Source organism: Rana temporaria, chromosome 9, assembly GCF_905171775.1.
Source record: "Rana temporaria chromosome 9, aRanTem1.1, whole genome shotgun sequence".
Taxonomy (NCBI): Eukaryota; Metazoa; Chordata; class Amphibia; order Anura; family Ranidae; genus Rana; species Rana temporaria.
Window position 1 is genome coordinate 31,518,869 of NC_053497.1, and position 26,685 is coordinate 31,545,553.

Sequence of the window (26,685 nt, forward strand, 5' to 3'; positions counted from 1 at the left end):
CCTGTGTAATTCATATGTGTCCTGGATTAAAGGGACAAGGTTACACTCCTAGAACTAGAGGAATGATGGTGGAGCACCATGGAGGGGGATATCTGGGTCTCAGGGGATAGGCGAAGGGCTCACTCACATTTGAGTTGCCCCCTTGGAGAGTCATTGATGGTGGACCGCTTTTTAAGAGGAAGTAAACCCTGATTGGTTTTACTTCCTCTTTGTTTTCCTGAAAAGGTAAAGCATAATGGGCCATTATGTGACACTTACCTGCAGGAGAAGCTTGTGATGTCCCCGTCTTCCTCGCTGGCAATGAGCATCCATTCTTCACCCCTATTCCTTCCTGGGCCAAGAACTCCAGCTCTGTGACTGTCCGGAGTCGCGTGACGTCACTCCTGCGCATGCGTGCGGGAGCCGCCAGTCACGGCATAACCCCAGCTTGAAACAGCACAGCGTGCCCTTTCAAGACAGCGCATGCGCATTAGAAGGCATCATTCGGGGACATTGCGAATATCTCCTAAACGTGTAGGTTTTGGAGATATTTGTCGCACCTACAGGTAAGCTTTAATCTAGGCTTACCTGTAGGTTAAAGTGGTTGTAAAAGGTTTGCAACCACTTCAAGAGGGCGTTTGACAGGTGGTGAAGAGGCAACCCCCAGCCCACACCCCTCTAAAAAAAAAAAAAAGTCCCCTCACCGCAAGTTTTTCCTCCCAAAAAACACACGCCGCGGTGCCGCAACTTCATGCATCACACACAGCTGCAGTACAGCCCTGTTCAGGTGAATGGCGGCATTTGCCGGCAATGGCACCGGCCGCATCTGCGGCGCTGCATCGTTTTCAAAAAGTAGTTTCTGTACTACTTTTTGCGATTTCGGAAACTGCACAGATGTCTCTGTAATCGCGGCCGAAATCGGGACTGACAAGCGGGAGTGAAATCGTGCGAGTTTAGCTGAACTCACATGGCTTCATTCCCGCAGCTCAGTGTGAACCTGGGCTAAGGGAAAGCTATAAAATGCAGCTCAAATACATGTCTTTACTGCCCCCTAAAAGCTCTTTCATACTTGCGGTAATGTTTAACACCACCCCAGAAAAGTAATCCACATGGAATCGTTTTTCAGAGGGCAGAATAGCAGCTACCGGTAGGTGTTCACTACTGCCTTCCTCATGCCTCTTTTTTATTTTTCAAGCAGTAGTAAACCACTGTAGAAAAAAAAAACACACACCTCTAAGACAATGCCATAATGTGCTAGTATGCATCGCATACTAGCACATTATAAAATATAGGGATGTCCCGATACAGATACTAGTATCAGTACCAATACCGAGCATTTCCCCTAGTACTTGTACTCGGGGGAAATGCTCCGATGACTCACCCAATACCTGGGCAGTCAGGGTGATCGGTGCGGCAGGGGAGTTGCAAGTCTTCTCCGTGCTGTCTTCTCCCCCCGTGCTCCTTGCTGTCTTCTCCCCCCGTGCTCCTTGCTGTCTTCTCCCCCCTGTGCTCCTTGCTGTCTTCTCCCCCTGTGCTCCTTACTGTCTTCTCCCCCATGCTCCGTGCTGTCTTCTCCCCCCGTGCTCCTTGCTGTCTTCTCCCCCCGTGCTCCTTGCTGTCTTCTCCCCCCTGTGCTCCTTGCTGTCTTCTCCCCCCGTGCTCCTTGCTGTCTTCTCCCCCATGCTCCTTGCTGTCTTCTCCCCCATGCTCCTTGCTGTCTTCTCCCCCCTGTGCTCCTTGCTGTCTTCTCCCCCCTGTGCTCCTTGCTGTCTTCTCCCCCCGTGCTCCTTGCTGTCTTCTCACCCCTGTGCTCCTTGCTGTCTTCTCCCCCCGTGCTGTCTTCTCCCCCCGTGCTCCGTGCTGTCTTCTCCCCCCGTGCTCCGTGCTGTCTTCTCCCCCCGTGCTCTCTTCTCCCCCGTGCTCTCTTCTCCCCCGTGCTTTGTGCTGTTTTCTCCCCCCGTGCTCCTTGCCGTCTTCTCCCCCGTGCTCCTTGCCGTCTTCTCCCCCGTGCTCCTTGCTGTCTTCTCCCCCCGTGCTCCTTGCCGTCTTCTCCCCCCGTGCTCCTTGCTGTCTTCTCCCCCCTGTGCCCCCTTCTCCCCCCGTGCCATCTTCTCCCCCCCGTGCTCCATGCTGTCTTCTCCCCCCGTGCTCCATGCTGTCTTCTCCCCCCGTGCTCCTTGCTGTCTTCTCCCCCCGTGCTCCTTGCTGTCTTCTCCCCCCGTGCTCCTTGCTGTCTTCTCCCCCCGTGCTCCTTGCTGTCTTCTCCCCCGTGCTCCTTGCTGTCTTCTCCCCCCGTGCTCCTTGCTGTCTTCTCCCCACGTGCTCCTTGCTGTCTTCTCCCCACGTGCTGTCTTCTCCCCCCGTGCTCCCTTCTCCCCCCGTGCTCCTTGCTGTCTTCTCCCCCCTGTGCTCCTTGCTGTCTTCTCCCCCCTGTGCTCCTTGCTGTCTTCTCCCCCCCTGCTCCTTGCTGTCTTCTCCCCCCTGTGCTCCTTGCTGTCTTCTCCCCCCTGTGCTCCTTGCTGTCTTCTCCACCCTGTGCTCCTTGCTGTCTTCTCCACCCTGTGCTCCTTGCTGTCTTCTCCACCCTGTGCTCCTTGCTGTCTTCTCCACCCTGTGCTCCTTGCTGTCTTCTCCCCCCGTGCTTCGTGCTGTCTTCTCCCCCCGTGCTGTCTTCTCCCCCCGTGCTTCGTGCTGTCTTCTCCCCCCGTGCTGTCTTCTCCCCCCGTGCTTCGTGCTGTCTTCTCCTCCCATGCTCCGTGCTGTCTTCTCCCCCTGTCCTCTGTGGGAGAGAGAGGGAGTGTGGGGGGAGAGAGGGAAGGAAAGAGTAGAGATGAGAGAGCTGGGGGAGAGGGGAGGGAGGGAGAGAACAGAGAGAAGGAAAGAAAGAGAGAGCGGGAGGGGGGTTGGTCTGGGTCCTGCTCAGCTCCCGCCGACTCCGAATCAGTTCCATCCTGAAGTGTATTCCCAAGAAGTATGCGCGTTCCAGTATACCCGTGAGGTAGTAAATCACATTCAGGTGTACCATGTGGACTGGAATTTGTTGTGTTTTTCATATAAGAAAGCATTTAAATCTTCCACTAGCACAGTTTCATTCATCTTCTAAAACCACATACAGTATCTTCAGTAGGGGGAAGATTTGTTTGCTCTCCCAATGATGGCTACAAGTGGTCACATTACACAGGCATGCTGGGCTCTTGTCACATCCGGAAACCCATGTAGAAGTTGCTGGGGTGCATGTAGGCAGGAAGAAGCTGCAGTAGATCAGCAGCTCTAAAGCTGGCCATACATACACTATATAAACTGATCATACAATAAGGCAGGCACTTCTACTACATACGTTTGGTAGATCCAAGTGAGATTGTAATGTATGGTCAGCCTAGAAAGCAACAAAAGGTGAAAAATGTATTCTACTTTAATAAACTAAGTCTATGTTTGGCTGTAGGGTGGAACACAGACAGTTCACCTAAGACCATAAGGAATAAACACACCACGAGAAGAGTCCACAACTACTTTATTTCTATAAGCAGTGCTGTAATTTACAGCAACAAAGGCCCTGTGCAGTTCATCCCGGCCTCTGAAATAACAGCTAATCTCATGTTTTCTTCTTGAGACAAGGATTCCGAATCTCGCTCTCAAGAGGCAGACCTCATAGAGGTTACGACTCGGCACTCAACGCTGCGGCCATTTTTGCCACTCGGAAGCCATTTTCCAGGACTGCGTGCTGATAGGTGGATGGTTTACCAGGCGAGGCTAGATTTTATCATGCTGAAAAATTGGGGAAATATAATAAGTTATACTTCATGATATTAGTTACCGCTGTACTAAGAGGAGAAGCAAGGAAGATAAAAACATTCATTTAAAAAAGAACGGTCATTGTACATTAACCCTTTCACTTCCGGCACCTTTTTTATGTACATGTTTAAAAAAAAAGAAACATTTTAGGACTGAAGATTAGTTAAAACCCACAAAGCCTAATTTATTTCCTTAAAGCAGAGACCCTGTAGAATAAAATGGTGGTAGTTGTATTTTCTTTATTCCACATGATAATTGTGCTACTGTTTAACAAATACATATTTTTGTAAAAAAAAAATTATAATTTTGTGTTAAAAAAACACACTATAGGGCCAGATTCACAAAGGGGATACGCCGTCGTATCTCTGTTTCTATCTATGCGACTGATTCATAGAATCAGTTACGCATAGATATCCATAAGATCCGACAGGTGTAATTGTTTTACACTGTCAGATCTTAGGATGCAGTACCGCGGCCGCCGCTGGGGGGAGTTTGCGTCGTAAACCAGCGTCGGGTATGCAAATTAGGAGTTACGGCGATCCACGACGGATTTTCGCGTTCGCTACGTCGCCGCTAGTCTAGTTTCCCGTCGCAAATTTAGTCGTCGTTTTGGGTGCCCTAACTTTAGTCAGCAATCGTATTGCTGTCTAAAGTATGGCCGTTGTTCCCGCGTCGAAATTTAAAATTTAACGTCGTTTGCGTAACACGTCCGGGAATACGGAAGTACGCTACGCGCGTCGCCGTTCGAAAAAATGACGTCACGGCGCGCAAAGTACGACGGGAATTGCGAAAACGGAGCATGCGCAGTAGGTCCGGCGCCTAATTTAAATGGCACACGCCCATTTGAATTGGCCCGCCTTGCGCCGGCGTAGTTTTCATCGCAAGTGCTTTGTGAATCAGGCACTTGCGATGAAAACTTGCGGCGGTGTAACGTTTTTACGATACGTTACGCCGCCGCGATTCTACGTGAATCTGGCCCCCAATTCCTATTTTTTTGGAAAATATAAAAGATGAGGTTGTGACGAATAAATACCGTGAAAAAACGAAAATGTCAACTCTTAAAAGTGTATGTGGCCATTAAAAATATTAAACCTAAAATTGTCCACTGATGTTTTAACCTCTTGCTGCTCAAGCAACGCATTAGTGTGGAGGCAGAGTGTGGGCTTCAACGCCCGCATGTCACACATGTGCATCTATTTGTGGCATAAACTTCTGTGCTGAGAGCGCACATAGAGACTGAACTGTCGATGACGGCGCTCGGTCTGTACTAATAATCAGGAACCGAGGGGGAACAACTCCCGATCATGTGACCACTGTAACAATCACATGATTAGGCAGACCTTCCTGCTTCTTGGGTGTAATTGCCCAGTTACAGGGCTGCTGAGGTGGGCAGGAAGGAGGTAAAGGCCTTTAAAACATATCAGTTTAAAGTTAAAGCGGTTCTAAAGCCTAAAGTGTTTTTTACCTTAACGCATTAAGGTAAAAATCCTTCTCTGCTGCAGGACCCCCCCCCCCCTTTATTCTTACCCAAGCCCGATCTGATCCAGCAACTTGCACAAGAGCAGGGCTCTCGCCACGGCCTCCCTCCTCATTGGACATTGGCTCCTGCTCCTGTCAATCAACTCCAGTGACGAGTGAGGTCGAATCTCGCTGTCTGTGTCAATGGACGCAGCAGGGCTCGGGAGAGAGCATGCACGAGCGCCTCTACGGGAAGCAACTTTCCATGGTGGGCACTGGCCAGAGAGGAGGGACCCAAGAAGAGGAGGTTTGGGGCTGCTCTGTGCAATTTCAGGTAATTACAGAGATGTTTGTTCTTTTAACAAAAAGCGATTGTAAAGGCAATTTTTTTTTTTACCTTACTGCATTGTCTGCATTAAGGTAAAAAACGTACGTCGTTTACGTCGTTTGCGTAAGTCGTTCGCGAATAGGGCTGTACGTAAGTTACGTTCACGTCTAAAGCAATGACGATTTGCGGCGTAATTTCGAGCATGCGCACTGGGATTTTTTCACGAGCGGCGCATGTGCCGTTCGTAAAATACGTCACATACGCAGGGTCACCATTCATTTAAATAAAACACGCCCACATCATCCCCATTTGAATTAGGCGGGCTTACGCCGGATCACAGACGTTACGCCGCCGTAACTTAGGGCGTAAGTTCTTTCTGCATACGGAACTTGCGCCCTAAGTTACGGCGGCGTACCGTATCTGAGATACGTTACGCCCGCCAAAAGATACACAAATGTATCTGAATCCGGGCCTGTGTGTCTATGGACACACAGAGCCAACTCAGGAGTGAACCCCGCACAACCAGCTAAAAGCATGAGGAGAAAAAATAGCCGATTACCGGCTCGGTTTACATCATATGATCAGCTGTCATTGGCTGACGTCCATGGACACTCTCCCGGGAAATTAGGTCCACGCTGTAGCAGTCTTTCGGCTATAGCACGGATGGGAGGTGGTTAAAGTACTATTATGGTAAATATGGACCTGCTGGTCTCCTGTAAAAACAGGAACACATTGACTGTTAAAGGTCCCTGAAGCGTGCACTATAAAATACTATCAAAGAAGCCAGGAAACGAGTCAAGAATGTTGGCAATTACCGCTTGGCGAGAGATCATTGAGTGTACAGGCTGGCAGCAAACACTATATCCCTTTTGATGAGCTGTGAGGCGGCCTCCATCTTGGCACACAGAGTAGCATCTCCCACCAACCGTGCGGCAGAACGTACATCCCGACACGCTTCGTCCAGTCGCTGTACGCAGCGCACAATAAGGCCTTCCTGGATGTCAGTCAGGGTCATGATTTCTGCAAATGGCTGGAATTACATAAATGGATGTGAATACAAGTTAAATTTCAACCCATTCAAAATATTACAATCTTGCGGTATAGTGAGAGTCGGTCATGACTTACAAATACTAAAGATACATTTTTGGGGCCTCAGCCTTTTCATCATATTAAATCCATCACTACTTTCCACCAGTAAACTGTCCTTACCATTCCACGTGCCCATTCATACACAACCTCCGTCAGGCCAAACTTGTACTGCGACACAAAGTCCTCCACTGGCTCCCTAAGGCCACATTCCCGCTGAATCAGCGCAATTCGTTCAGCCAGCTCTCTCACCTTCTTCACTCCCTGCAAGAAAACACAATATCTATAATATATATAGCCAATTTCTATTAAGAACCATCTTCTGTGTAAAAAAGAACAAGAAGTCCTGGAATGATGGTTTGGCCCCCACAGAGCCCTGATCTCAACATCATGAAGTATGTCTGGGATTACATGAAGAGACAGAAAGATCTGAGATCTACCTCCACAAAAGATCTGCAAGAAGTTCTCCAAGATGTTTGGAACAACCTACCAGGGACGTAAAGTCAGGGTCGTAGTTTGGCGACCCTTGAAGGTCAAGGTTACAGGTAGCTGAAGTCCTACCCCACCACTGGTCAAAATGTAGGGCTCCTATCATCTATGGTTCCGGAGATACGGGGCTCCTTGTACAGCCTGTCAGAAGCTACATACAGAGCGGGTAGTTTAACCACTTCAGCCAGGAAAGAATTGGCTGCTGAATGAGCAGGCCATTTTTTGCAATTCGGCACTGCGTCGCTTTAACTGACAATTGCGACGTTGTACCCAAACAAAATTGACGTCCTTTTTTTCCCACAAATAGAGCTTCCTTTTGGTGGTATTTGATCATCTTTGCGTTTTGTTTTTTTTGCGCTATAAACAAAAAAAAAGTGTAAATTTTGAAAAAAGCAATATTTTTTTAGTTTTTGCTATAATAAATATCCCCAAAATATATATATATTTTTTCCCCTCATTTTAGGCCGATATGTATACTTCTACGTATTTTTGGTAAAAAAAAAAAAAATCCAATAAAGCATATATTGATTGGTTTGAGCAAAAGTTATAGCGTCTAGAAAATAGGGGATGGATTTATGGCAAATTGTTTATTGATTTTTTTTTATTAATAATGGGACCATTGTCATTGTCATTTATACAGCGATCAGTGCTATAAAAATGCATCAATTACTGTGTAAATGAAACTGGCAGGGAAGGGGGTTAAACACTAGGGGTCACTAGGCTGAACAGGGAAATGCCTTACATAGGCATCTCCCTGTTCTGCCTCTCCGTGACACAATCGCGGGTCAAGGGCGAACATCGAGTTTGCGGGGCCTGCGGACAAGGTCACGGCTACAGGTACGTCCATTTGCCCACCACTGCAATTTTGCCGACGTATATCGGCGTGCAGCGGTCGGCAAGTGGTTAAACACTGCACACTGTTTGCAGCAGACTAAGGGGATGAGCTCACAGTGCCTCTCCTCACTTGTCAGAAGCAATGAGCTCAATGGACAGCTTGGAGCCTTGGACCAATGGTAAAGCACCCTTGGAACAAGCTATCCAATAAAAATGCTGCAGTGGAGGCACGCCTCTTACTGCAGTGTCATAAAAGCGGGCATGTGTATAAAAGACAAATACTCCCCTCCAGTTCAGCACTCTTAACTAGAAGCAAAAAACATTGGTTTGTGTGTATAATATTTACCCACAATCCCATGTTTTTTCTCACACAGTTAAAGGGTCACTAAAGGAATTTTTTTTTTAGCTAAATAGCTTCCTTTACCTTACTGCAGTCCTGGTTTCATGTCCTCATTGTTCGTTTTTGCTTTGAAGTAGCTGTAATTCTGCTGTGATCTCCACACTTCCTGGTTGCCTGTTTCCTTATAACCACAGTACTGGGAGATTTTCACGGTGGTCTAGGCTGTCATTACTGTGTGTCTAAAACTCCCCAGAATGAATCAGATTCATTTTAAAAACAAAACACTGCCCTGGATTTGTTGTTTTTGTTCTGTGAGTCTTCCCGACTCACCTCTCACCCAGAACTTCATGTATGTACCTTTAAAACCGAACGTGAAACTAGAGGCACATTATATGATAGATTCAATTCAATTTTTAATCATTTTTAAAAGGAATCAGTTAACTTTTATGTCCCTATACCCTGTAAACAGTCATTTCAGCAAAAACATTTTTTTCCTTTAGTGACCCTTTAAGAGGGATAATGAGAATCTTCTGCTGCTGCTGAAAACGTAATGTTTTAATCAGGCTAAATCATATATTATACTACTATATGTTATAACATAATCATTTATTATTTATCTATTTACTGTGAAATTACGGGTTGGAAGTTATAACTTCAAACTTCAGTAATTTGTCCGTTAAGCCACCTGCTTGAGTACAGTTTTTGAAAATATAGTAAATTACCTTAAAAACAATATATAATTATTTGTATGTTACTTACTCATGGTAATTAACCCCTTGCCACCCAGGCCAATTCTGACACTGATCTCCTACATGTAAAAATCATATTTTTATTGCTAGAAAATGACCCCCAAAGATTTTTTTTATATATATATATATATATATATATATATATATATATATATATATATATAAATTGCAACTGCCGCCATTTGATTCCCTAGGGTGTCTGCGTATATATTATATACGCAGACACCCTAGGGAATAAAACGGCGGTTGTTGCAACATTTTATGTCACACGGTATTTGCTTGGCAATTTTTCAAACGTGTTCTTTTGGGAAAAAACTGTTTCATGAATAAAAAAAATAATAATAATAATAAAAGAAAACTAACGTTAGCCTGAATTCTTTTTATAATGTGAAAGACGATGTTACGCCGAGTAAATAGATACCTAATATATCACACATTAAAATTGCGCACGCTTTACTGTCAAAAAAAAGAAAATTGCGCACGCTTGTGTAATGGCACCAAACTTCGGTACTTAGAAATCTCCAAAGGCAACTAACATTTTTTACAGATCACCTATTTAGAGTTACAGAGGTGGTCTAGTGCTAGAATTATTGGCCCTGATTCAAGAAGCAATTGCGCCTGTGTAACCATAGGTTACACAGCGCAATTGCTTACTTGCCCTGGCGTTACGAATGCTCCTGATTCAGGAACATCGTAACGCCGACTGCAGCCTAAAATCTGCGTGGCATAAGGCTCTTATGCCACGCAGATCTTAGGCTGCATTCTAGCGATGACCGCTAGGGGGCGCTCCCATTGTGCTCAGTGTATAGTATGCAAATTGCATACTAACACCAATTCACAACGTTGCGCGAGCCCTGCGTGCGCAATTTACGTAGTTTGCGTACGTCGGGTTTCGCGTAAGGTTGCACATCCTAATAGCATGCGCAGCCAATGCTATAGGATACCCGTCGTTCCCGCGTCGCGGGAAAGTCGTTTGCGTAAGTGATTTGTGAATGGCGCTGGACGCCATTCACGTTCACTCTGAAGCAAATGACGTCCTTGCGACGTCATTTGCCGCAATGCACGTCGGGAAAGTTTCCCGACGGAGCATGCACTCTACGCTCGGCACGGGAGCGCGCCTAATTTAAATGATTCCCGCCCCCTACGGGATCATTTACATTAGGCGCCCTTACGCAGGGCAAGTTTACACAGCGCCCCCGCAATTTACGGAGCTACTGCTCCGTGAATCGCGGGTAGCGCAGTAAATTTGCGGGGGCGCAGGGCAAAAACGTTGCCTTGTGCCTCCGTAAAAAAGGGGCAAATTCTACCTGAATCTGGGCCATTGTTCTCACTCTAAAGATGGCGGCGTATGTAACCTGTGTGTATCTGGCTCTGATACTAGCCAGTGCCTGCAACCTACCTGCCGAGTTCCTTAAAAAAAAAAAACTATATGCATGTGTACCTAGAAGAATCAATGCCGATTTAAAGCCAAAGGGCAGTCACATCAAATCGATTTCTCTTCTGTTCATTTACTTTTCATTTTGTTATGCATGTCGGTCCCTGGCTTCTTACTGTATATCACATGGAAACTTTCAACAGTGAGATATCCCTTCCATAATTCCAACAGTCCCTATTGAACAATGTTGGGAATCATGGAGGGAAGATCTCACTTTTGGGAGTATCCAATGGCTTTACTCCAAGAAGCCAGGGGCTGATTGGACTCACTAGGCATCCCTATAACTACAATATTACTTTTAGATGGGCTAATCAAAGGAGTAAAAAAGGAACGGTTAGATATCTCCAGCAAATTGACATGCTGTGAAATGCTGCCATGTCCTGCTTTTTGAAACCGTTCAGCCTTACCTGCTTCAAAGTTTCCGTTAGCTTCGGCTCACATTGCGTCTTGTGCTGAAAGACCAGGCATGAGAGTAGTGCTGCAATCTCATCAGGGTTAAGAGGAGACAGGGTCCCATCCAGGACTAGTTCAGTCACCAACAGTTCATGACAGCTGACCTCACAGGCCACCCGGCCCTTTAGCTGTACAGCACCGCCATCGTCTATGTACTGTAGAGTGCGCAAGACCTGCAGGGGGGAGGAAGGGGAAACGCATTAAACTGGAGATCCAGCCAAGAATATGAAACAGAGAAGCCATGATGGCCACAGGATTTACTAGCCTTTAACTTTCTATAAAATTTACCTAAATTTGACTAGACTTTAATTCTCCTTTAATTGCCTACACAATTTGATATAGACAAACAAGCACTGTAACCTTCTAGGTCTGAAAACAAATGCCAACCACCAATATGAACACAAGACATTGGCTGAAAATTATTTTCCACGTGATTAGAATAAATCACAGTTCTAATCACAGCTGCAAAAGTGGAGTTACAATAGACTGGTTGCCAGTTACCAGAATCTATAATGGTCGTGGTCAACTTTTTTGATAAGGGGGCTTCAAATGCGACTCCAAATATCAACTAAGAGCCGCGCAAAATAATTCTGTAAATATTCCCCTTATACTACCCTATCCTGTCCACATACTACAATCCTGTCCACATACTACAATCCTGTCCCACATACTACCCTAGCCTGTCCCACATACTACCCTAGCCTGTCCCACATACTACCCTAGCCTGTCCCACATACTACCCTAGCCTGTCCCACATACTACCCTAGCCTGTCCCACATACTACCCTAGCCTGACCCACATACTACCCTAGCCTGACCCACATACTACCCTAGCCTGACCCACATACTACCCTAGCCTGACCCACATACTACCCTAGCCTGTCCCACATACTACCCTAGCCTGTCCCACATACTACCCTAGCCTGTCCCACATACTACCCTAGCCTGACCCACATACTACCCTAGCCTGACCCACATACTACCCTAGCCTGACCCACATACTACCCTAGCCTTTCCCACATACCAACCTAGCCTGTCCATATACCAAACTAGCACACCCCTATACTGCCCTAGCCCACCCCTACACTGCCCTAGACCGCCCCTATACTGCCCCAGGCCGCCCCTATACTGCCCTAGCCCGCCCCTATACTGCCCTAGGCCGCCCCTATACTGCCCTAGGCCGCCCCTATACTGCCCTAGGCCGCCCCTATACTGCCCTAGCCCACCCCTTGGAATTGAACATAATGGTATGTCATAGAATTTTGCATATAGACAAAATGCTGTTGCATGCAAATCTCACTTCCTGATGAATTTAATTTTAGTTTTAATTATCATGATATAAAATAATAGATGTGAGGGCCTTTTGGTGGGTGTGATTTTTTTTTGGGGGGGGGGAGGGTTTATTCTTGGACCCAGGCAGCACAATGTCTTGGGCCAGCCTTGGTCAGAGACTATGGGCATGACACAAGAGATGATTGGAGATTGTGGAAAAAATACAGGCGATAGTCAGAGATTCTAGACAATGATACAAGAGACGGTCAGAAACTGCAGACATAATATAGGAGATGGTCAAAGATTGCAGACTACGGGGAAACTGTCAGACTGAGCATGCTATAGGAGATGTTGGAGGCTGGGGACATGCTTCAGTAGACAGCATGTAAAATCCTTTCACAGACTTATGTTAATTCCCAGTTATATTACCCCCCCCCCCCTTCCCTTTTTCTTATACAAACTCAACTGCTTTGGCAATGCTAACATGTATTTGGTCCTGCCAATAAAGCTTATTTGAATTTGAATTGACTGGAGACATATTAGATGGGGCTGCTAAAAATCACTGCTAGAATAGGGCAATAGAGAAACACATAAGTGTCTGCAGGGGTCCTAAGGGCCACACAAAAAGTGTCAAGAGGCTGCATGTTTGACAGGGATCTATTTAACACACAAGTTTTCAAAGCAACATGGAGCCATTAAAAGAGATCCAAAGCAACCAGATAGTCAATTACGCCCAAATAACAGACATGCCCGGTCCAAAAACTCACAAATGTATTTTATGTGACAAGGGGAGCCAAATAGGTACAAGGTAAATGATGATTGTACAATGAATATCAACAGCAGAGTGAGATGGAAGTTTAGCAGGGTAGCTATAGATGGCATAAAAGTACAGCATCAAATGACCACTTCTTGGACCCATTTGCTACAAAAACTGCATAACATGGCCTAGAAATTAGGGTTGTCCAGATACCGATACCAGTATCGGTATCGGGACCGATACCGAGTACTTGCGGGAGTACTCGTACTCGCGCAAATACCCCCGATACCTAAATAGAATACTTTCCCCCCCCTGCCGCATCGAGGGACATGGCTAGAGGGACATTGCTGCATATGTAAGGGACATGGCTAGAGGGACATTGCTGCATATGTGAGGGACATGGCTAGAGGGACATTGCTGCATATGTGAGGGACATGGCTAGAGGGACATTGCTGCATATGTGAGGGACATGGCTAGAGGGACATGGCTGCATATGTGAGGGACATGGCTAGAGGGACATGGCTGCATATGTGAGGGACATGGCTGCATATGGGGGGGACATGGCTGCATATGGGGGGGACATGGCTGCATATGGGGACACATTTAAAAAAAGTATCGGTATTCGGTATCGGCGACTACTTGAAAAAAAGTATCGGTACTTGTACTCGGTCCTAAAAAAGTGGTATCGGGACAACCCTACTAGAAATTATGATGCTAACAATTCCTAAGACTTGGACATTTTATTAGAGGTTTCTATTCATTTTTCTACCCATTGCATTCACCATGAATCCCCCCCAGACCCCTGTAACTCACATTGATTCTCTGCTGGTATTCTGGCAGGAGGCACAGTGACTGGTCAGAGGTAAGGAAGCGAAGACGATCCAGCTCACTCAGTACCTGCGATCTCTGCTCCATGCGTAGATACTACAAGGGAAAATGGCAGAATTGAACACAGATAAGTACTAAAGATCGACCGATTATCAGTGCCGCCGATATTCACTTTTTTTGAAGAATTGGTATCAGTCACAAACTTACCGATATTGCTTCAAGGGGTTGTACCGGAGTGATACTTGCACCTGCAGCCATCACCCCGGTACCGATCTTTTTCGAGCGGACGGTCAGCTTTCTTGTAATAACAACCAATGCAGCTAAGCAGCAACTTGGCTGTTATTACAAGCAGCGGCAAGAGAGGACATCCCCCCCTCCCACCGCACCGCCTAGGTCTCGCATTCCACCGGGAGACCCGAGCGGCCAGCCGTCACATTCGCCGGCTGGCTGGAGACGCGAACAAAGCCGATCCGGCTTTGTTCGGGTCTCGGATCTAGTAACCCGGAAGCAATGTCATGACATCATTTCCGGATTACTGCCATCCCAAGACCCGTTTCACACTGAGCTGCCCATAGCGTCGGCGGTAAAACACCGCTATTTTTACCCCCACTAATGGCCGAGAAAGGGTTAAAACCGACTGCAATGCGCTGCTGCAGCAGCACATTGCCAGCGGTATAGCCGGCTGTCCTATTGATTTCAATGGGCTGCAGCGGTGAAGGAGCAGTAAACCCACCGCTCCTTCACCGCTCCAAAGATGCTGCTGGCAGAACTTTTTTTTACCGTCCCGCTAGCGCAATGCTTCAGTGTGAATGTGACAGCTGTTTAAGGGACGGATTGCAGGCGCCATTTTTAACGCTATAGCGCCTGCAATACGCTCCAGTGTGAAAGGGGTCTAAAGGTACCAGCTTTAAAAAAAAGAGAGTATTTAAAAATAAGGATGAGCTCAGGTGTGTTCGCAAACCACACGTGCAAAGCCCGCCAGGAAGTTGGCACTGCGCTGCGCTAATCGCAGGCTGTGAGCCATTTTCCTGATCCACGGCTGCAGAGATAGAGAAATGCCTCACTGCCTGTGACAGCCAAGCGCAGTGCCGACTTCCTGGCGGGCTCTGCACATGCGTGTTGCGGACACGCCTAATCTCATCCTTATTCAAAAACGCCAATCTTGCAGTTTTGAATAGTGCAGAAGAAGGGTTTGGGGTCTTCTAGACCCCAGATCCCTCCACAAAGAGTACCTGTCACTGCTTATTACTGTGACAAGGGATGTTTACATTCCTTGTGACAGCAATAACAGTGATAAAAAAAATTGCATTAAAAAGGAGAGTGTAAAAATAAAAACTTTAAATCTCCAGAATATTAGCCATCGGCCTGAAAGGCAGCCGAAAAACAATATCAGTTGACACCCAATAAGTACAATAACAGCATGGTCTATGTCAATGATATGCAATTAGCGGACCTCCAGCTGTTGCAAAACTACAAGTCCCATGAGGCATAGCAAGACTCTGACAGCCACAAACATGACACCCATAGGCAGAGGCATGATGGGACTTGTAGTTTTGCAACAGCTGGAGGTCCGCTAATTGCATATCCCTGGTCTATGTGATGTACATCTGCAGTATTGTGCTTTTTGTAGAATGGCAGAAGATGATCTCACCTGGTATGTAAATCGGGGGCTGTTGGGGGAGGTGAATTCTCGTAGTGCTGCTTCAAGTCTCTTTGCCCGGCTGACTCCATCCACCACCTCCAGCTCCTTCAGCTGGAGATCATTGATGGGGCACAAGGAGGTAATTGACCCCGAAGGCAAGTCTGCAAGGCGAGATAGCTCCTGAGTCACCCCAGATACTGCAGGGCCCGGAGGGTCATTCCTAAGGAGGTAAATAGAAAAATGAAAATTAAATTTCTTCTAAATTGCTAAAATAAACCAGACCTTGCCTTTAAATGTTTTTATGGTAACAACAAATCTATGGCTGTGTCCTGATGAAGCCCCCTTGGATCCTAGGACTATGTTATACACACTACCCAAGAGAAGAATAATAACATGTCCAGACATTAACATTAACATTAATTAATCAAACCACAAACCTTTCCTTCCTCCTCCTAGATGTTCCTGTATTCCTCGATACCATAGTGCGGAATCCAATATTCAAATTTTGCCTGTAGTGGAACTTTAAAGCGGAGCTCCAGGCTTCTTCAGAAAAAATACTGTAGCTGCTGACTTTTAACCACTTAAGGACCGCCTCCTGCACATTTACGTCGGCAGAATGGCACGCCTGGGCACATGCACGTACAGGTACGTCCTGTGCTAGTACCCAGCCGTGGGTCGCGGGCGGGCACCCGCGACCCGGTCCGAAGCTCTGGGACCGCGGGACCCGATCGCCGCTGGAGTCCCGCGATCGGTCCCCGGAGCTGAAGAACGGGGAGAGCTGCGTGTAAACACAGCTTCCCCGTTCTTCACTGTGGCGGCGTAATCGATCGTGTGATCCCTTTTATAGGGAACCACAATCGATGACGTCACACCTACAACCACACCCCCCTACAGTTGTAAACATACATGAGGTCACACATAACCCCATCAGCGCCCCCTAGTGGTTAACTCCCAAACTGCAATTGTCATTTTCACAGTAAACAATGCATTTTAAATGCATTTTTTGCTGTGAAAATGACAATGGTCCCAAAAATGTGTCAAAATTGTCTGATGTGTCCGCCAGAATGTCGCAGTCACGAAAAAAAATCGATGATCGCCGCCATTAGTAGTAAAAAAAAAAAGAAAAAATTTATAAAAATGCAATAAAACTATTTTGTAAACGGTATAGATTTTGCGCAAACCAACCGATAACTGATTATTGCGATTTTTTTACCAAAAATATGTAGAAGAATACGTATCGGCCTAAACTGAGGAAAAAAAATGTTTTTTTATATATTTTTGGGGGATATTTATTATAGCAAAAAGTAAAAAATATTGCATTTTTTTCAAAATTGTCGCTCTATTTTTGTTTATAGCGCAAAAAATAAAAACCGCAGAGGTGATCAAATACCACCAAAAGAAAGCTCTATTTGTGGGGAAAAAAGGACGCCAATTTTGTTTGGGAGCCACGTCGCACGACCGCGCAATTGTCTGTTAAAGCGACACAGTGCTGAATAGCAAAACCTGGCCGGGTCCTTTAGCTGCCTAAAGGTCCGGGTCTTAAGTGGTTATTATTAGAACACTGACCTGTCCATAAATCCAGTGGTGTCTTTGCCCCAGCCAATTTTTCAATCAGATGTCGGGTGCTGTCACCTCCGGCTTCACAGCCGGTTCCTTACTGCGCATGCGTGAAGCACACTGCGCTTTGTGAATGGCCCGGAGGCGAGGGAAGGAGGAGGGGGGCCTAACTTCCAGCTGACTTTGCCGTGGTGAGATCAGTCAGAGATGTGAGTGAGTACCTGTCATAACCAGGTACCCGTTTCCCCCCTCCCCCAAAAGATGTCAAATGGCAGTGGAGGGGGAGGGGGGAAACAAGCAGAGCTTCCCATATTGGGTCTATTTCTGCTTTAAGTCCTATCTCTCCAAACATCAAGCTCTGCCCCCCCTCCTTTCATTCAACTGTAAAATGCCAGAACTTCAGAGAACATGGGAAGGTTTACTAATGGATACAGAACTTTGTGCGGTGAGAGGCCGTTGCTTAATCTAGGCTAGAGCAGAGGTCAGGTTCTCATGTACAGCCTATGTTGACGATCCAAGGGGGCTCCACATGGAAGATTAACACAGCTGTTGCAATGTAGTTATCTTAGAAACATAATAGACCAGGTCAGGTTCATTTTACACAATCATTTTTCCAGATTCCTGTAACACTGTTCTGACAGTTATCGTAAAGAAGGTTATTCAGAGGCTGATTGGATGTCAGGGACCTTTATGTCAAAAACCAGCTTCAATCCACAAGCTGACACTCCTAATGACTTCATGATAAGCAAAGAATTTTGCCATTTGCAACAAAGACTCTTATGCCGCGTTCACATGATCGATATTTCTGACAACAAATGTTCGATGTGAGCTTTTGGTCGGATATTTCGACCGTGTGTAGGCTCCATCGGACATTTGCTGTCCGAATTTCCGACAACAAATGTTTGAGAGCTGGTTCTCAATTTTTTGAGCTGAAAGTGCACCCTGTCAGGTTTAATTAGAGGGTATGTACATCCAAATCAGAGGAAGTGTTTAGGAATTACAGCTCTTAAGAATAGCCAACCCCCCTTTTTCAAGGGACCAAAAGTAATTGGACAATTAAATCGATAGCTGTATCATGGCCAGGTGTGGGTACTTCTTCGATATTTCTTCATCAATTAACCACTTGAGACCCGCGCTATTGACAAAAGACGTCAACAGCGCGGCTCTCAGGTGCCAACTGGACGTCTTTGGACGTCATTTCAAGTGCATTACCCGCGCGCGCCCCTGGGGGGCGCGCAGCGGGTAAACACTGTCCCGGCGCATCGCTGGGAAGCCGATGCGTGTACCTGGTGGCCGCGATGTCCGCCGGGTACACGCGATCGTCGGTAACACAGCAGGGACGTGGAGCTCTGTTTGTAAACACAGAGCTCCACGTGCTGTCAGAGGAGAGGAGACCGATCTGTGTCCCTTGTACATAGGGACACAGCATCGGTCACCTCCCCCAGTCACCCTCCCCCACACAGTTAGAACACACCCAGGATACACATTTAACACCTTCCTCACCCCCTAGTGTTAACCCCTTCACTGCCAGTCACATTTATACAGTAATTGGTGCATTTTTATAGCACTGATCGCTGTATAAATGTGAATGGTCCCAAATTTGTGTCAAAAGTGTCCAATACGTCCGTCGCAATATCGCAGTCCCAATAAAAATCGCAGATCGTCGCCATTACTAGTAAAAAAAAAAAATTAAAAAAAATCATAATTCTGTCCCCTATTTTGTAGGCGCTATAACTTTTGCGCAAACCAGTCATTTATTGCGAATTTTTTTTTTTTTTTTACAAAAATACGTCGAAAAATACGTATCGGCCTAACTGAGATAAAAAATAGTTTTTTTAAAAAAAAATTGGGGATATTTATTATAGCAACAAGTAAAACATATATATATATTTTTTAAATTGTCGCTCTTTTTTTGTTTAGTGCAAAAAATAAAAACCGCAGAGGTGATCAAATACCACCAAAATAAAGCTATATTTGTGGGGAAAAAAGAACGTCAATTTTCGAGCCACGTCGCACGACCGCGCAAATGTCAGTTAAAGCGACGCAGTGCCGGAAGCTGAAATTTCGCCTGGGCACGAAGGGGGTTTATGTGCCCAGTAAGCAAGTGGTTAAGCAGGTCAAACGTCTGGAGTTGATTCTGAGTGTGGTATTTGCATTTGGAATCTATTGCTGTGAACCTACATCATGTGTTTAAAAGAGCTGTCCATGGAAGTGAAACGGGCCATTGTAAGGCTTAAAAACAAAACAAATCCATCAGAGAGATGGCAGCAACATTAGGACTGGTCACATCAATAGTTTGGTACATTCTGAGAAAAGAACGCACTGGTGAGCTCAGCAACATAAAAAGGCCTGGACGTCCACAGAAGACAACAGTGTTGGATGATCGCAGGATCCTCTCTATGGTAAAGAAAACCCATTCACATCATCCAGACAAGTGAAGGACACTCTCCAGGAGGTAGGTGTATGTGCGTCAAAGTCTACAATCAAGAGAAGACTTCACGAGAGCAAATACAGAGGGTTCACCACAAGGTACAGACCATTCATAAGCCTGAAGAATAGAAAAGCTAGATTAGACTTTGCCAAAAAACATCCAAATATTCCAGACCATTCTTTGGATGGATGAAACTACGATTATTCTGTACCAGAAAAAAGTCTTGGAACAGCTCATGATCCGAAGCACACAACATCATCTATGGTCACATGGTGGTGCTTGCAGTGTGATGGCATGGGCATGCATGGCTTCCACTGGCACTGGGTCATTGGTGTTTATTGATGATGTAACAGAAGACAGAAGCAGTCGGCTGAATTCTGCAGTGTTTAGAGATATATTCTCAGCCCAGATTCAGCCAAATGCAGCAAAGTTGATTGGAAAGCACTTCACAGTACAGATGGACAATGATCCAAAACACACTGCAAAAGCAACCCAGGAGCTTTTAAAGGAAAAAGAAGTGGAATATTCTGCAATGGCCGAGTCAATCACCTGACCTCAACCCAATTGAGCATGCATTTCACTTACTGAGGGCAAAACTAAAGGCAGAAAGACCCACAAAGAACAACTGAAGACAGCTGCAGCTAGAGCCTGGCAAAGCATCAGAAAGGAGGAAACCCAGTCTTTGGTGATGTCCATGGGTTCCAGACTTCAGGCAGTCATTGCCAGTAAAGGATTCTCAACAAAATATTAAAAATTAAAATTTTATTTATGATTATATTCATTTGTCCAATTACATTTGAGCCCCTGAAAAATGGGGGGACTGTGTATAAAAATGGTTGCAGTTCTTAAAACTTGTACTTGATATTAAAGTTCAACCCCTTGAATTAAAGCTGAAAGTCGGCACTTCAAATGTATTTAGATTGATTATAATTTTATTCTGGTGGCATACAGAGCCAAAAGTATGACAATTGTGCCTGTGTCCAAATATATATGGACCTAACTGTATATAAATGACCATGGTTTTGGAATGGGGTATTTAACCACTTAAGGACCGCCTCCTGCAGATATACGTCGGCAGAATGGCATGGCTGGGCACAAGCACGTACAGGTACGTCCTCTTTAAATGCCCAGCCGTGAGTCGCGGGCCGGGCACTTAAAGAGATACACATACACCCGCGGCCCGGTCCGAAGCTCCGTGACCGCGGGGCCCAATCGCCGCTGGAGTCCCACGATCGGTCCCCGGAGCTGAAGAATGGGGAGAGCTGTGTGTAAAACACAGCTTCCCCGTTCTTCACTGTGGCGCTGTCATTGATCGTGTGTTCCCTGTTATAGGGAAACACGATCAATAACATCACACGTCCAGCCCCGCCCCCCTACAGTTAGAAACACAGATGAGGTTACACTTAACTTTTTCAGCGCCCCCTAGTGGTTAACTCCCAAACTGCAATTGTCATTTTCACAGTAAAAAATGCATTTTTTGCTGTGAAAATGACAATGGTCCCAAAAACGTGTCAAAATTGTCCGAAGTGTCCGCCATAATGCCGCAGTCACGGAAAAAAATCGCTGATCGCCGCCATTAGTAGTAAAAAAAACAAATAAATAAAAATGCAATAAAACTATCCCCTATTTTGTAAACGCTATAAATTTTTCGCAAACCAATCGGTAAACGCTTATTGCAATTTTTTTTTTACCAAAAATAGGTAGAAGAATACGTATCGGCCTAAACTGAGGAAAAAAAATGTTTTAGATATTTTTGGGGGATATTTATTATAGAAAAAAGTAAAAAATATTACACTTTTTTCAAAATTATTGCTCTATTTTTGTTTATAGCGCAAAAAATAAAAACCGCAGAGGTGATCAAATACCACCAAAAGTAAGCTCTATTTGTGGGGAAAAAAGGACGCCAATTTTGTTTTTATGACCCACGTCGTACGACCGCGCAATTGTCAGTTAAAGCGACGCAGTGCCGAATCGCAAAAACTGTCCGGGTCCTTTACCTGCCTAAAAGTCCGGGTCTTAAGTGGTTAATAAGCTTTTATAGGTAGAATGGTCACAAACTCTTGGCCATGGGGTAAAACATATGTATGCTACCCGTCAATTACCTGAATCGTGGGGTTAGGCTCCTGGCAACATCATCCAGCACTTTATCACCATGGACTCTCAGAGTTTTCCCGGTTATCATAAGAATGTCAGAGGCATGGAGCTTCAGAAGCTTGTAGTCGCACGGACCTGGAGGGGAAGAGCAGGTAACTGAACAGTCAGCTGTGGCTAAAGTCATTTATTTCATATTAAAACTAAAGTTAAATTAACCACTTAAGGACCGCCTCCTGCACATATACATTGGCAGAATGGCACGGCTGGGCACAAGCACGTACATGTACGTCCTCTTTAAGTGCCCAGCCACGGGTCGCGGGCACGTGTCCGTGACCCAGTCCGAAGCACCGCGGCCCCGATCGCCGCTGGAGTCCCGCGATCGGTCCCCGGAGCTGAAGAATGGGGAGAGCTGTGTGTAAACACAGCTTCCCTGTTCTTCACTGTGGCGCTGTCATTGATCGTGTGTTCCCTGATATAGGGAAGCACGGTCAATGAAGTCACATGTCCAGCCCCGCCCCCTACAGTTAGAAACACATATGAGGTCACACTTAACCCCTTCAGCGCCCCCTAGTGGTTAACTCCCAAACTGCAATTTTCACAGTAAACAGTGCATTTGTATAGCATTTTTTTGCTGTGAAAATGACAATTGTCCTAAAAATGTGTCAAAATTGTCCGATGTGTCCACCATAATGTCGCGGTCACGAAAAAAAATCGCTGATCGCCGCCATTAGGAAAAAAAAAAAAAATTATTAATAAAAATGCAATAAAACTATCCCCTATTTTGTAAACACTATAAATTTTGCGCAAACCAATCGATAAACGTTTATTGTGATTTTTTTTACCAAAAATATGTTACCAAGAATACGTATCGGCCTAAACTGAGGAAAAAAAAACGTTTTTTTATATATTTTTGGGGGATATTTATTATAGCAAAAAGGAAAAAATATTGATTTTTTTTTCAAAATTGTCGCTCTATTTTTGTTTATAGCGCAAAAAATAAAAACCGCAGAGGTGATCAAATACCACCAAAAGAAAGCTCTATTTGTGGGAAAAAATCGCAAAAACTGGTCGCTATGAAAATCAGACAGTCCCTCCTTTAGGCACTTCAATAAGTCCCAACTCTGGTCTCTGCTTACCTTCAGGTCGAAACACTTTGCCCATCAAGAGGTCATCAGGACATGGTGCCCGCTTGGCATCCTTCTCTCCTCTCTCTGTAGAGGGCGCTCCACCATTCCGGTTCTTCTCACACAGCACCAAGGTGGTGTAAATCCTATTGCTGGCATCTGAGGACACCTGATATTAAAAATACAGGGCAGACATAGCAAAAGCAAAATCAAACACTGGCTGAAATTAAATGGCTAAAACACAACCATTCGCAGTGCCTACATAAGAGGAGCTTCGTTTTCCTATTGTTATTGTCCAATGTTGTGCATGGCTGCCCTTTTCATTTTACTTTTTTATAATAAAACATTTTTATTTTAGAAACATTTCATCATATAACATCAAAACAATCGTTAATCACAATACAGATCTTTTACCTATATTGATATATGCATTTTACATAAATATCTATATACTTCTGATTTATTCATCTAGAATTTCCACAAAAAAAAAAAAAAACTCCAACACACCCACAACATCAAGGTGGAGGATTAGGGAAAATGGAATGGACATTTTGGGCCAGATTCAGAGACAATTACGTTACTCCGCAGCGGCGTAACATATCCCATTTACGTTACACCGCCGCAGGTTTACAGCGTAAGTGCCTGATTCACAAAGCTCTTACCTGTAAACTTGCGGCGGTGTAACGTAAATGCGCTCGGCGCAAGCCCGCCTAATTAAAATGGGGCGGGCACCATTTAAATTAGGCGAGTTCCCGCGCCGAACGTTCTGCGCATGCTCCGTGTTTAAATTTCCCGACGTGCTTTGCGCGAAATTACGGCGGCCCGACGTTTTTTTTTAAATGCGACGTGCGTTACGGCGTTTCGTATTCCCAGTCATTTGCATATTCTATGCCGACCGCAATGGAATTGCCACCTAGTGGCCGGCATAAAATTGCATCCTAAGATCTGACAGTGTAAGTCAATTACACCTGTCGGATCTTATGGCTATCTATGCGTAACTGATTCTATGAATCAGTCGCATAGTTAGGACGGGCGGATCACAGAGATACGACGGCGTATCAGGAGATACGTCGTCGTATCTCTTTTGTGAATCTGGCCCTAAGATACTTACACAGAACTTATTAAAGCGGAGGTTCACCCTAAAAACATGTACCGTATTTATCGGCGTATACCGCGCACTATTTTGCCCTGAAAATCAGGGCAAAATCGTGGGTGCGCGATATACGCCGATACCCGCTTTCCCGCCACGAGTTTTGAATACTGCGCCGGCATATACCGAGCGCAGTACACTCGTTCGGGCAGTCTCGGCGCCTCTCGCACTGACGTCCTCAGCGCGACAGTTGCCGAGCCTGCCCGACGTTACACGAGTGTACTGCGCTCGGTATATGCCGGCGCAGTATTCAAAACTCGTGGCGGGAAACGAGCGGGGAAGACGCGAGGACGCCGGACCCGCCGAAGAGGACACCCGACCCGCCGAAGAGGACGCCCGACCCGCCGAAGACGGACGCCCGACCCGCCGAAGACGGACGCCCGACCCGCCGAAGAGGACACCCGAAGCCGCAGATGGACCCTGGACCTGACGAGGCCCCCGATGAACGCCGCGCAAGACACCAAAACTGTAAGCAAAAAAAAAGAGATTTTTAATACAGCTTACCTGTAAAATCTTTTTCTTGGAGTACATCACGGGACACAGAGCGGCATATTCATTACTATATGGGTTATATGGAGTACCTTCAGGTGTAGACACTGGCAATCTCAAACAGGAAATGCCCCTCCCTATATAACCCCCTCCCATAGGAGGAGTACCTCAGTTTTGTAGCAAGCAGTATGCCTCCCAAAATGGTCCTCAAAAAAGAGGGGTGGGAGCTCTGTGTCCCGTGATGTACTCCAAGAAAAAGATTTTACAGGTAAGCTGTATTAAAAATCTCTTTTTCTTTATCGTACATCACGGGACACAGAGCGGCATATTCATTACTATATGGGATGTCCCAAAGCAATGCTTACAATGAGGGGAGGGAGAACATCTCCAAGACAAAAGGATTTAATTTAGAGATATACTCAAATCATAATAAATCCAACTTAGTTGAGAAAAATAAAATTTTTAAATTTAACTCGAACAAGAGGAGCCCCCGGAATCCGAGGGTCTCAAACTGCAGCCTGCAGCACTGCCTGCCCGAAGGCAGTATCAGTATTCCTTCTTACGTCCAACTTGTAGAATTTTGTAAACGTGTGGACAGAAGACCAGGTTGCCGCCTTGCAAACTTGAGCCATAGAGATCTGGTGGTGTGCTGCCCAGGAGGCGCCCATGGCTCTAGTAGAATGAGCCTTTAATGATACTGGAGGAGGCAACCCTTTCAAGCCGTAGGCCTGAGTGATTAATTGCTTAATCCACCTAGAAATGGTGGACTTTGCAGCTGCCTGCCCCTTCTTGGGCCCATCCGGTAGAATGAACAGCACATCTGTCTTCCGGATCTTCTTTGTAGCTTTAAGATAGGCCTTCATGGCCCTGACAATATCCAAGGTATGCAGCAACCCTTCCTTTCTGGAAGTAGGTTTAGGGAAGAAGGATGGTAATACCAAATCCTGGTTCAAATGAAAACTGGATATGACCTTCGGAAGGAAGGAAGGATGAGGGCGGAGAACGACCCTGTCCTTATGAAAAACAAGATATGGTTCCTTACAGGATAAGGCTGCCAGCTCCGAAACTCTTCTTGCGGAAACTATGGCAACCAAAAATACTAACTTCCTTGTCAGTAGAACCAAAGGAATATCAGCCAACGGCTCAAACGGTTGTTTCTGTAAACTTGACAGAACAAGATTTAAATCCCACGGACAAAGCGGGGATTTAACTGGAGGTCTAATACGTAAGACCCCTTGAAGGAAGGTCTTAACCAGCGAGTGGGTGGCCAGCGGCCGCTGAAACCACACTGACAGAGCAGAAATCTGTCCTTTGATTGTGCTTAATGCCAATCCTTTATCCACTCCTAGCTGGAGAAAACTTAATACTCTATCGATGGTAATTTTGCGAGAAAGCCATCGCTTGGACTCACACCAGCCTACATAGGCCTTCCAGACCCTGTAATAAATCACCCTAGAGACCGGTTTCCTGGCTCTGATTAGGGTAGAGATTACTTTCTGAGACAGACCTCTACCCCTGAGAATCAGGGATTCAGCTTCCAGGCCGTCAATTTTAGATGCCGTAAGGCAGGGTGGAGGATCGGACCTTGCGATAGCAGGTCTGGCCGTAGAGGAAGAGTCCAAGGGTCTCCCACTACCATCCTTAAGATTAGTGAGTACCATGCCCTTCTGGGCCATGCTGGAGCTACCAGGATGACTGGTATGTGCTCCACCCGGATCCTGCGCAGCAGGCGGGGTAGTAACTGGAGCGGGGGAAACGCATAAAGAAGTTTGAACTGATGCCAAGGGCAAACCAACGCATCGGTTCCGCAGGCCATCGGATCCCTTGAGCGGGACATGAACCTGTCTAGTTTCTTGTTGAGTCTCGATGCCATGATATCCACGTCCGGCACTCCCCATCTTTGGCAGAGTGCTTGAAAGACTAGTGGATGCAGAGACCATTCCCCCGGCCATAGAGTCTGGCGGCTTAAGAAGTCCGCCTGAAAGTTGTCCACTCCTGGAATGAATATTGCCGATATGCAGGGCACATGAGCCTCTGCCCATAGAAGAATCAAGCTCACCTCTCTCTGAGCGGCTTGACTCCTGGTTCCCCCTTGGTGATTTATGTGTGCCACGGCCGTGGCATTGTCTGATTGAATTCTCACCGGGAACCCCTGCAATTTTGACGTCCAAGCCCTGAGGGCTAGTCGAGCAGCTCTGAGCTCCAAGATGTTGATGGGCAACTGCTTCTCTGGCTTTGCCCAAGTACCTTGGCGAGTGCAACCATCCAAAATTGCTCCCCAGCCCGTCAGGCTGGCGTCTGTGGTCACTATCTTCCAAGCCACTGGGCTGAAAGACCTCCCCTTCAGTAGATTCTGAGGGTCTAACCACCAACACAGACTTTGTCGGACTCTTGATGAG

At 46.1% G+C, this 26,685-nt stretch overlaps 1 protein-coding gene across 1 annotated transcript in view; it reads right to left on the reverse strand.

Moving 5' to 3' along the window:
* Positions 1-3,473: 3,473 nt before the first annotated feature.
* SKIV2L (Ski2 like RNA helicase) overlaps positions 3,474-26,685 on the reverse strand; it is a 106,076-nt gene continuing 82,864 nt past the window's right edge. The window contains exons 24-31 of the mRNA XM_040323079.1: positions 22,660-22,816; positions 21,532-21,658; positions 15,451-15,661; positions 13,785-13,895; positions 10,898-11,116; positions 6,767-6,907; positions 6,373-6,587; positions 3,474-3,744 (exon numbers count right to left, since the gene is read on the reverse strand). Coding sequence (XP_040179013.1) covers positions 6,387-6,587; positions 6,767-6,907; positions 10,898-11,116; positions 13,785-13,895; positions 15,451-15,661; positions 21,532-21,658; positions 22,660-22,816 — 1,167 coding nt within the window. The 3' untranslated portion in view covers positions 3,474-3,744; positions 6,373-6,386. The remainder of the gene's footprint in view (positions 3,745-6,372; positions 6,588-6,766; positions 6,908-10,897; positions 11,117-13,784; positions 13,896-15,450; positions 15,662-21,531; positions 21,659-22,659; positions 22,817-26,685) is intronic.